The 11,486-nt window shown below is 47.5% G+C and overlaps 2 protein-coding genes across 3 annotated transcripts in view; both read left to right on the top strand.

The window, feature by feature from the left end:
• The first annotated feature begins 595 nt into the window (after positions 1 to 595).
• LOC120833306 (uncharacterized) lies at positions 596 to 3,662 on the top strand. Its single transcript, XM_040200315.2, has 4 exons — positions 596 to 958; positions 1,784 to 2,332; positions 2,428 to 2,588; positions 3,179 to 3,662. Exons 1-4 carry the CDS (start codon positions 785 to 787, stop codon positions 3,609 to 3,611), a joined length of 1,317 nt encoding a protein of 438 aa, XP_040056249.2. The 5' UTR covers positions 596 to 784; the 3' UTR covers positions 3,612 to 3,662.
• A 1,247-nt stretch (positions 3,663 to 4,909) lies between these two features.
• The window catches only part of gna11b (guanine nucleotide binding protein (G protein), alpha 11b (Gq class)), a 28,805-nt gene continuing 22,228 nt past the window's right edge, over positions 4,910 to 11,486 (top strand). Inside the window, exon 1 of one of the 2 annotated variants that reach the window (XM_040200312.2) lies at positions 4,910 to 6,109. In XM_040200312.2, the coding sequence (XP_040056246.1) occupies positions 5,974 to 6,109 (136 nt within the window). In that variant the 5' untranslated portion in view covers positions 4,910 to 5,973. The remainder of the gene's footprint in view (positions 6,110 to 11,486) is intronic. The other variant, XM_078090045.1, reaches the window with a different exon arrangement.

The raw sequence follows: 11,486 nt of genomic DNA, 5'->3' as shown, positions 1-11,486 counted from the left end.
TTTACTTTTTTTATTTGAACTACTTATCTACAGTCTGCCATTAAAAAGAATGCAGGGCAAGTGCTCACATCACAGATTTATCAACAACAAATTGGAGCATAGAATGAAGTTTAAGGATAAAGTGGAGGAGGAGGAGGAGGCAGACCAAAAAAAAAGGTTGTAAAACCAGGGACAGTCTTCCAAAGCAATAGTAAAGGAATGAAAGGTTTGGGCAAGCTAAAAGACAGTAGAACTATAGCTGCTGAGTAACAAATATATATTTTACTATTTCAGAGACCATTGATTTTACAAGATTTCTAGGCTAAATGTTATTTCAACAGGATTCGAGCATGTGAAGCAAGACCTAACTAAAAGTTAAAAGAAAATGATAAAAGACAGTTTTTTAGAGTGAATCACTCTGTCAGTAGAAACATCGAGAAATCATTATTGAAGAGGAAAAAAATCCCATGCCTGTATTATTAAACTGCACTATTACACAGACTGCTGACATGATGCTGAAAACTGACCAATGAGGAAGTCAGACGCGTGTTGACATGCGTATCCGGGAATGAACACGTGAGTTCACGTGACAAACCAGCAGCACTGCTGCACTTCCGCCGCCAGGTGGCAGCACCGCGCTGCCCGCGTTCACAGCCCGACGCGGGCCGGAAGAGAGCGGAAGCGCCCCGGCTCGCAGCCCGAGCGACGGCAGCGAAACCTCCGTGGCCGCGCGATTGCACGTCGGGCAGGTCGCGTCGTGTCGAGATGTGCCCCCGGCGCTGCCTCCCTGGTTGAACTTGTCAAAATGGAGGAGGAGGAAGAGGAGGAGCGGCTGCGGCCCTTCGTGTTCCTGATGACTTACATGCTGCTGAAGCGCAGGAGGGACTTAAACCACGCAGACATTCAGAGGCGGAATGAGATCCAAAGACGCATCAGACATCGGCAGTACTTCTTCCAGCGACAGAGGAGGATGCTCATGGTCAGTCGGCCCTGTTGCCGCCCATCTGTGACGTGTATACGTAACCCAACGTCACCACGGCCAAGCACATACATACCGCTGTAGACCATGTATACTTATTAATACATTTATTACACTATTTATTACAATACGTATGAATACATTTATTGGAACATTACACTATTTTTGAATTAGAGAACTCTCCCTCTAAATAAAATAGTTATTATCATACTACAGATAATAATTATTCATAGATTTGTATGCCATTTATTTTCTGGGTAATTTATTAATTGTCTGTAAAATGCCAGAAATAAGTGGTACATTTTAAAGTGTTGTAAAGATATTTTCTGTACATCAGACAGATTTGTTTATCAATGGTTCATTCGTAAGCGTCAAACACCAGAATAGTCATAGCAGTTATACAAACAACAAATACAAGGCCGGCGGTAATCTGCAAAGATAGAGCCACATATTCTGATATTTTCCTGTTTGTAGTGTTTGCAACAATAGAGATTCTGTTTGAGTTTTTATTTTAGCAAACAAATTAGTCAGTGTATTTATATCCAAGGATATACAATTTAGCATTAAGTATAATACCCACGTATCACATAGTGTGTCCTTCTGTTTCTTGCTGTTCAAATAAAAACCAACACATTTTGGCACCTTTAAGAAATTCCAAAGTTTCCTCCACACATCTACAGCACAGTTTTAAAATACATGAATGATAGTCGCAATACAGCTTATAATACATTTTCTATTTTATTTTCTATGACGTTTGGCATAAAATGAAAATATTTAAATTCATTTTAAAGAAAATCTTTATTTCTCTTGATTACTCTTCCTCAGATGATGATGGCAGGAGGTATCCGCTCCAACGTTCGCATCCGCACACGCCCCTGGTCCACCACTGCAAGCACTGATTGGTGGGAGCGGGTGGTGATGACGGAATTCCAGCCGTCTGATTGGCTGGATAGGTTCCGTATGAGCAGGGAGACGTTCTTCCACCTCTGCGACGAGCTGAGGCCCCGCCTGACCCGCCAGGACACCAGCTTCCGCCTGGCTCTGCCGGTTGAGAAACGGGTAGCAGTGGCTCTGTGGCGCCTGGCGTCGAACATCGAATACCGCACCATCAGCGGGCTGTTTGGCGTGGGGAAGTCCACCGTGTGCAGGTGTGTGAGGGACATGTGTCACGCGATTGTTGCGCTCCTCACCGCCACTTACCTGCGGCCCCCCGGTGAGCAGGAGCTGGATGATTCAGCCCAGCTCTTCCTGTCCAAATGGGGCTTCCCTCACTGCGTCGCCGCCGTAGCAACACTCCACACCGCCATCATCACGCCATCGAACAACGCATCGGACTACGCCAACCCTGCTGGCTGGCTCTCTGTGCTTTCTCAGGTACGAAAGGACACCCGCATGCGCCGCTGACGATACATGTTTACTAGCTGTCGGATTGGGAGTCCTTGGCTCTTTCTGTCTCTCTGGTGTTTGAGGTGGCTGTCAGCGGCCGGGGGATATTCTGGGACGTGTGCGCCAGTTTCCCTGGTGGTACGGACCCGGCTGACATCTTCCAGAACTCCTCGCTGTGGGCCACAGCTGCGGATGGTGGGCTGTCACCTGACTCGCAAACTACCTTCATGGGAAAACCGCTTAGGTAGTTCAACATCAACAGCAAGGCTGTGTTTTCTGGGCCTTTTAAAGACACCAATTTCCATCTTGAGGAAATAAGTTCAATAGCTGTATTTGTCCTAATTTTCCACCATTTGTCCACCTGGAAACTGCATCTGTGTTCGGCTTAGAAAAACACCATCTATGAAACTTCCACAATTGTAAAAGAACGCTCAACATTATTGAAAAGCGTATTTTATGATGGAGTCGGAAGGATAGACATATTCAAACCATCTGACAAGTATACACACAATTTGCTGTTATTCATTATTTGTAGTTTTATATTGAAAGGTTGCATTATGTATTCTCAGTTTAGCTACACCCTTATTTTCGGATTTCTAGGATCTGCAACTGGCAGGATATAATATCTTAAATATTTCAAGGTTGATAGGATCCACAAACGTCCTTGCTCCATATAGAAATGAACTCCAGCTGAAAGGGTTTGGTTATGATTTAATCGATAGAAATCAAGGAATATCCCCCCCAAAACGTCCATCTTAACTACCCAAACTGTACTGCACGCTGCAGTCTTTCGGCTTGTGCTGTAACTGACTAAAAGCCATCTGGTGCGTCCAGGTATGTTCTGCTGGGGGAGGCCTGCTACCCTCTCCAGAGTTGGCTGATGAAGGCCTATCCCGAGGAAAAGGATAGGAGAGGCAGCCACGCAGCGCTGACCGAGCCACAGCGGCTCTTTAATCGACGGCTCAGCCGAGCGCTGCGCGCCTCCGAGGAGGCACTTCTGAGGTTGAGGGCACGCTGGCAGTGTCTGAGCAAGAGGAACGACTGCGGACTGGACGTGGTGCCCACCATGGTTCTGGCATGCTGCATTCTGCACAACGTGTGCGAATCCCACGTCGACGCCTTCGAGGCAAAGTGGCAGGCGGAGGTGGCCGAGGCGGAGAGCCCACAGCCCAGACACAGGCCACTTCCCTCCACCTGCAGTGACCAACGGCATGCTGATGAGGCCCGAAACCTCTTCTGTGACTATTTTGAGGAGCAGAATAATTGAAGAAGTTTCCTAGACACAAAGATGAATGTTATTAAAGTCCTAATAAACATCTCAGCGTGTACTAGATTTTTTTTTTTTTAGCCACACAGTGCTGTGGTCGTTAACGTTTGCATAGCATCTCATTGTGGAACCTAAATGAACCAGAGATAGAGCAAGTAAAGTAAAGACTGAGTGAAAAGAAGCTAAATGCCATCATAATACATTTTGGGGGGAAAATATTTTTGATTGAGTCAGAAAACGGTAAAAACAAACTAAATTGTATCTGCCCTGTTTTATTTTCTTTAATCCATCAAGCAAGTGTGTATTAAGCATCACAGCGCAAAGGGGCTACTATTAAGGCGATAGCATGTTGATATTCACCATTACTCCATGGTAGCCTCTTATTTAATGTCATACATTTCTATGTACTGCGTCATTGCATAAAGATTCCACATTTGTTTTTAACAAGGATTATTATATATAGTTTAATCTCATCTTCCAATCTGATTGTTTGTCACCAGTGCATGCTGTAAACATTTGTTACACGGTTGTTGGAAAATCTAAAAAAAGAAAGAAAAGAAGCTACATTCCTAGAAACCAAGATGGACCTTGAAGACGCATCACATGCAATGCAGCTCTAACGCCACCAGGTGTCACTGCCACTACGGCACCATCCATCCATTGTCAAACCGCTTATCCTGCACACAGGGTCGCGGGGGGGCTGGAGTCCATCCCAGCCAACTTCGGGCGATAGACAGGGTACACCCTGGATTGGTCGCCAGCCTCGCAGGGCAACACAGAAACACACAACCATTCACACTCACATTCACACAACTACGGGCAATTTAAAGTCCCCAATTAACCTGATCCCCAGAGCATGTCTTTGGACTGTGGGAGGAAGCCGGAGAACCCGGAGAGAACCCACGCAGACACGGGGAGAACATGCAGACTCCACACAGAAAGGCCACTGGGCGGAATCGAACCCAGGACCTTCTTGCTGTGAGGCGACAGTGCTAACCACCACGCCACCGTGCCGCCACCCACTACGGCACATGGTCGCTTATATGTGTGATAGTGCTTGATTTATACTGCAGGTTATAGAATAAGATTGACTCCTTATTGACGTGCATGTTGTCTCCATGAAACACCACGAAAACAGTGAAAAACTGTCCCTCTTCATACACGCCGTGTAGATTTTTTGAGCATCTTCTGAACGACCTAAGCTCACAGTCCGCCTCGCCCATTCAACTGGCCTGTCAAAAACCCGTTTCACGCAACCCCCCCCCCCCTCTCCCCCCCTGTCACTCAACGCCACACACACACACACTCCTCCTTGCTTTTGGCATCAGACCGGTGTGCGCCCCGACCTTGTTCCAGCGACGAGCCACCCGAGGGCCAGCTGTTTGCAGCGAGTAACATCTGGGCAAAAAAAAAAAAAAACGCCGGCACGCGTCTCACCCCCCCCCCCCCCCCCCCCTCTTTAAGGCTGTGGAAGTAGCCTCACATTTTACCAGTCAAAATGAGTCAGGACGTAATAGGGTGCTGCCCCTGCTGTCTCTAGCCAGGCGGACCAGAATCCCTTCGAGGAATTCGCCGTTCGGATCGAACCCCACATTCAGCCGAGGCGTGCGTGAGTGCGTGCGCGCGCGCGAGTAGCCGTTTTACGTGCGCGCGCGTGTTTTAGCCGCCGTCAGCTAATGCGGTCGCTTAGAAAAAACGGACGCGTCGTCGCTCCGCGGCGTGAGATAAACGCGCGATAACGGGTCGCCGCTCCGATGTTGGCTTCGCCGCTAAAGGGGGGGTTCGTAACGTCGCACTAGCGCCGACTAGCTGGCCGACGCCGCTGCAGAAAATCGATCGCCACGGGCTCGGATGTAGCGACGCTGCGGTTTTGAATCACTTTCTCTTCGGCGGATCGCAAAGATTGCTTCGGACCGGCGACAGACGAGACGATATACTTTAGGACCGCCGGGTGTCAGAGGAGGGGGCGTTAATGATTTAAACGGGCATCGAGGGGCTTATCCACGGCAGTTGCAGTCATTTTAACGTTAGCCGTGTTGAGGCAGAGCATCTCGGGGAGGCCCCGCCGTCTCTCCACTCCCTCCCCTGTCCGAGTCTCCCGTGATTTGCCGAGAACACCCGGGTGAAGTCGCAGTTGTTTCTCGGCTGGGGGGAACAACTTGACAGCGAGGCCCGTAGCTAGTCGACCCCTCCCCCAGTCCCGTCCGTCCGTCCGTCCATCTATCCGTCCAGGCCGACACGCCACCCTCCTCGCCCGAGACCGAAGCGAGGTGACCGGGGGGGGGGATTCGGGTTGAGCTGAAAAAAAAAAAAAAAACGCGCGTCTCGTCCCGTCTCGACCGGGCTGCCCAAACCAGAGGGGATGACTCTGGAGTCCATGATGGCTTGCTGCCTGAGCGAGGAGGCGAAGGAGTCGAAACGAATCAATGCAGAAATTGACAAACAACTGCGCCGAGACAAGCGCGACTCCAGGAGAGAGCTGAAATTACTGCTTCTCGGTGAGTATCACGTCACTTCTCCGACAAACGCGTGTGTCACGTCCCGTGTCGCTGTGTGTGTGTTTAAAAAAGCCAACGTTTCTTGGGCCTTCTTGGCGACGCTAGCAAACATGCTACTAGTTAAAAGGTTGCTAGCTGCCGGGCTCCAGTAAGGAGAAACTATCCCATGGTTGGCGAAATGCGTGGTCGGTCTTATCGCTTTACCGACTTAAAAAAACCCCACCACCGTGTTGAGCTGGCTCGTTTTTAAGGCGCATTTCGGCAAAGGTTGACTATCTGGCCATGTTGTCTCTTTCCTCGGGGAAACGTTACGCATTACTTGCATCGAGTGTGCGGACGGACGGCTCGTTTGGTGTCGAGCGTTTCGGGTGCACGGGCCACCGCATGCGGGTCAGCGGGCCGGTTCGAAGTTGTGGACCAGAATGATACAAATAAATAGAACCGCTGCTGTGGTTTGTCGGTGCCGGTTGAACGGCGGAGACGGACGCTCGATGATGGAAGCAGCGGCCGCGGGTCGCTTTACACTGTTGCTTTCTCAAGGTTGCATAACACTTGTTCAACTTGGATGAAGCTGTAAGGCGCCTCGGCTACACACCTCGCTTGGTGTCCCACTCATTCGACTATAACTGTTCTGACGTATTGGTGTTCACCCCGTGTCCCAAATCTACCCCTTCCGAGAGGACGAGGGTGATGCGGGATTGGCCCCCTCATCCTGGAGTCTAGCTGAGTAGGTTAATGTTAGCTATTTTTATAGCTGGTGTGTGGGCAAGTGGGAGCTGCTGTTGAATAAGTTGTTCTCTGCCGCATTGATTCATTGTTCTGTGGACACAAAAAAGGAACATTGGGCCATGCTTTATCACAAGTACCCCGTGCATTGCTTTCACAAGGAAAACAGGGTTTTTGTGTGTGTGTGTGTGTGTGTGTGTGTGTGTGTGTGTGTGTGTGTGTGCAAGCATCTCTAACAAGCTAGCTTTTAACCCCCCCCAGTTACTATGAACGAAGCCCCTTGGTAAAAGGAAAGGGTCCATTTTTAGGACAATTAGAATTATCTAGGTTGCATCCTTGGTTTCAAACGTTTGCTCCCATTTCTCGCCCACCCAAAAGCGGCCCTGGTTATTCGACATGTGTGTCTCCTTTCATTTCCCTGCTGGATACCTCGGCTCCTATAAGTAGGCCACGCTCCAGCCGTGCGCTGATGGGACGTATTCCGTTCTGTTGGACGTTTTCGAATCATTATTGCACTCCATCCTACCTGGTGGCCAAGGTGAGCGCGTGAAAAATGAGGGGTTGTTTTCTGTGTCGCAGTTTAAAAAAGGGGTTCGCTTACGTGGTGCAATCAAATTGCTTTCGCCAGATGATCAATTAACGGCCGGGTTGACAGACTCCGGGGTTTTTAGAAAATGTGATCATTTTACCCTCCGTATAAAACATCTGGTGTTTAGGTTATTTTCAGTGTAGCCCTGATTTTCACAGCAGACATTAAAACACACCTATCAACTGTGTGTGTGTGTGTGAGTGTGAGAGAGAAATGCAGAAAGCAAGACTTGGCATCAGTCATGGTGTAAGTGGCCCATCCTGTGTGAGTTAAGGCTGCCCGTGGACGCCTGGATAAGGACGTGTAAGGCAGGATTAGTGTAGGTCTTAATAGGCTTGGTTAAACACATCCGCTGCTGAGACTTTGAGATGTCACTGACTCCTATTATCCCCCCTGGCGTTATTCTCCGGCCCACAGTCTTCAGTGAGCTGTCGGCCTCTCCACACGGAAAGCTGAAAGTTTCCTCCTTGAGGACAAAGAACGCATCGGTTCAAATGTGTTTTGAAGAGGTAGTACGAGATATCGCGCTACGTATTGAGTACCGGACATTAATTCATCTTGGTCGAATGCGATAGAAGTCTATTCATTAGCTACCCTGCAGGACAGGAGCTTTACTTTTCAGCTGAACTCTCTGAGCCCAAAACCTTCTTCACGCCAAGTATTCTCAATTTTAGGTTAATAGATGTAGTGATTATTTTTTGTTCTGAAATATCTTGTTACAGTATGTGATTCATATTTATTTTTAAGGTTTTATTACCACCCTCTCATCTGGTCTTGTGTGTCTGAATTCATATTGGCATGATTAATGTTGAGTAGAGCTAAAAAATGCAATTAAAAAAAAAAAAAAATTCAGATTATAAAGAACAGCTAAATTCTTGCATTGGAGAAGAAACCTCTTTTCAGTAATATCTGCAGATCATTATCTGCTGACAATCTGATTAATCTGCAAGTTATTATTAACTTATATTACAGCTTTCTGGCAATCCCCCATCAGTGTTTTTTCTTGCAGTAATTCAGGTTTCCTCTACCTGGACAGAGGTTTGCTAGACTGCCGCGGTGCATCGCCGAAACGGCCACTTCTCCTCGCTAAAACGGTTACAAGGTTTTATTTCATGCCAGACACGTTTGCAGACTTCAGAGGGCGAATGTTCAGGTTCATTTTGCCGTAAAAAAACTATAAAAACATCATACTTAGCCGCTTGGTCAGAAAATAACAGCTACGCCAGCCCTGCAACATTGCCCACAGTCTGGCTGCCTGTGACTGAGGCCATATCAGGCCATACTGACAGCTTCCTGCTCCACAGGCCAGTGGTTTGCCTCTACTTGGTCAAAACACAGTGGACCAGGAGATGTGGCCTTTGCTGCATCGGGTAAATGAACTGCTGGAGCGAGTGAACGGTCAGTAAAGTGAGAGGGAAGAGCAAACGCATTAGGGTTTCCCAAAGTGCTGACCGGGGACAAACCGTAAGCTCCCAGTCAAGTTGACGTTGTACCAGTTTGCATTAGCTTTGACATGAAAATGTGGGCCTAACGTGAAATGTGAGAAACTGAATGTCTAGCAAAAGGAAAGTCCCTCGAGGGACGTCAAAAAGGCATTTTTGGCATCTTCATAGAATTTGCCAAGCACGGTATTTGAGAAAGGGGTGTCTGACGAGACCAAAAGGCTGCTTAAAGGCATTAGATGGCTCGGTAGCACGCCATCCCAGGTAGACGTTCAATGTACAGTCGTTTGCCAAGTCCTCATTGATGAGGTTGTTCTTGTTGATCCTCCCGGTCTCCGCAGTACGTCTTGTTATCGGGTTATGGCACCCCATTTAGAACAGTCTGATTGAACTAGGCAGAGGATCAGGGGATAGGCTCTGATGTTTATTGCTGACCTTCCCTCTCTAGCCAAGCAGTCTTATTTTGATCATATATGGCAATGGGGATCTTCTAACTCTAGTCCTCGGTGGTCGGGTGCGTGTCTGCTAGTGAAAGTGAGGAGCTGCCAGTTATTACGGAGATCCTCTTTATCCTGATCAGGCCTAATACTTTTTTAATATGGAAATTGGGAAAGAGGCTTTTGTAATATTTGAATAGTTAAGAGAATCAAACATGTGCCCCTTTTAAAATATTCTTTGGGGTGAAGTTGATTTAAAAATTATTCTTTTTGTAAAAAGTGGAAATAAACCGATTGCAATTTTCGTAGCTGATTCCAAGGATTCTGATTCTCATTTGTGCGTATTGCTATTATCTGTATTTCTAAGAACTATAAATAACAGCATACATTTTGACTACTTTCATGGAAAGTAAAAAATATATCCCAAATAAATAAAAGCAAGGGACACGGAGCGGGGCGAATGATCGGGCTTGGTGCGATGCAATCTGGTTCGAGAAAATGTGTTCACTGTAAAGGCGCGCCGCGCCCAGCCGGGGTGGTTGGCCCAGCGCCTACAACCGTCGGCAGGGCGACTCGCTCCGTGGCTGCCGGGAGAGACGGGGTGTCTCGATCCCGCTACCGATTGGCTAGCCCGGGAGGGACGCAGGTCTGCGGTCAGGGGACCTTGCCCTGCGCATGGCCCTCCCGACCACAGAGGCAAACACGCAGTCCGCAGGACAACAGTTGTTGCTCCCAGGTTAAAAAACTGTGTGAGATGGTTGTGTTTTTGGTGAGATTTTATATTCATTCTGTTGCCACTGTTTTTAAACAAAGTCGACGTACCGGCTCGCTCACAATGATTGACTCTCGTCTCTTATTCGGTGTTCCCACACTGCACCTAAAGAGTGTGTGTGTGTGTGTGTGCACGCGTGCGCACGTGGCGGCTAATCGACTAAAATGTTTGACATATATTAATTTTTACATAAAAATGTAATATATCGCAGCACCAAAAATGATCACGCTCATTTCCATAAGCGATATGAGTCAATATGTTGACAGGCCTAGGTGTAGCTACGCAGCCCGCAAGAGCATTTCTAAGAAAACCGATGGGATCCATTACATAACGGAAGCAGAACATACTAACGGGATTTCTGATTTTCTCGTCTGTTTTTGAAATTGAATCTGCTGCCTTTTTAACTTTTTTTTTTCTTTCTGTAATATTGTCTGTACCTCCCACATCTTCCAAATGCTTCCACCATTTCCTGAAATTCATCGTGAGTGATGCAAAAGCCCAAGCATTGGCTTGTTTGGTGCCAACATTAGCACAGATCCTTGTTGTGCATCATAACATAGACTCCGCTAATTGATGATCCAATTTGTCGCCAACTATTCCTATCAGCAGATTTAATCGATTAGTTGTTTTAGCCGCACTCTGCCACAGTAACACGAAGTCTGTTAAAGACCTGCAAGGCTTCCCGGGAATGAATGGGACTTTTGCCTCATTGTTTTGGAACATTAAAACAACGTGTTTGCCCACTAATATCTAAGCACGTCCCCTTCCCATCTCTATTAATATTCTTCTGTTGGCTGTGGACGATAAATGATTAAATCTAAATCTCTGAATGCACTAGGTGCGCGGCGTTCGACACGTACTCGCTGTGGAACAGAAAAGGCTGTCCTACAGAGGCTAAATGAACAAAAGTGTGCGTATAATGCCCAGTGCACGCTATCAGTATGTTGAATTTACATCTCCGACACATGGAGCACTCCGCAGATGCAGAGACCTCAAGAGAGTTGTGGCCACATCCTGACAGCAGGCAGCACACGTTGAGCCGAGTGAGATATCGTCCCTTTTTTTTGTCTTTATGTTTATTGGATTCCTGTACTGTATGTTGCCCGAGTTATCGCAGGAAGAAGGAAAGAAAGTGGTCCGTCATAGGGAAGCTAACATCCATGTCTTGAGGTTGACCAGGATCCGTGTGTGTCCGCAGTTGGTTAGGCAGCTGGTGTGTGTGTTGTGTAGCTCCAGGCTGCCTTGGCTCAATCGCTTTCCTTTGTATGCCAGCAAGAGGCCAGTTTCTAAGATGAACTTAGCAAAGGATTTCGACCAGTGCTACATTTTGGTTAGCCTCGTGACTGCCTGGATCATACTGTATCTTCCCAGCGCACTCTTAAAAAAAAAAAAAAAAAGGGCAACATCTGGC

This window comes from Gasterosteus aculeatus, chromosome 15 (assembly GCF_964276395.1).
Source record: "Gasterosteus aculeatus chromosome 15, fGasAcu3.hap1.1, whole genome shotgun sequence".
Classification (NCBI taxonomy): domain Eukaryota; kingdom Metazoa; phylum Chordata; class Actinopteri; order Perciformes; family Gasterosteidae; genus Gasterosteus; species Gasterosteus aculeatus.
This window is presented reverse-complemented; position numbering and strand designations above follow the sequence as displayed.

Coding starts and splice junctions, on each gene's coding strand:
- LOC120833306 (XM_040200315.2), top strand. CDS start 785: ATGGAGGAGGAGGAAGAGGAGGAGCGGCTGCGGCCCTTCGTGTTCCTG. Junction 959..1,783: donor GACAGAGGAGGATGCTCATG/GTCAGTCGGCCC, acceptor ACTCTTCCTCAG/ATGATGATGGCAGGAGGTAT. Junction 2,589..3,178: donor TTCATGGGAAAACCGCTTAG/GTAGTTCAACAT, acceptor TGGTGCGTCCAG/GTATGTTCTGCTGGGGGAGG.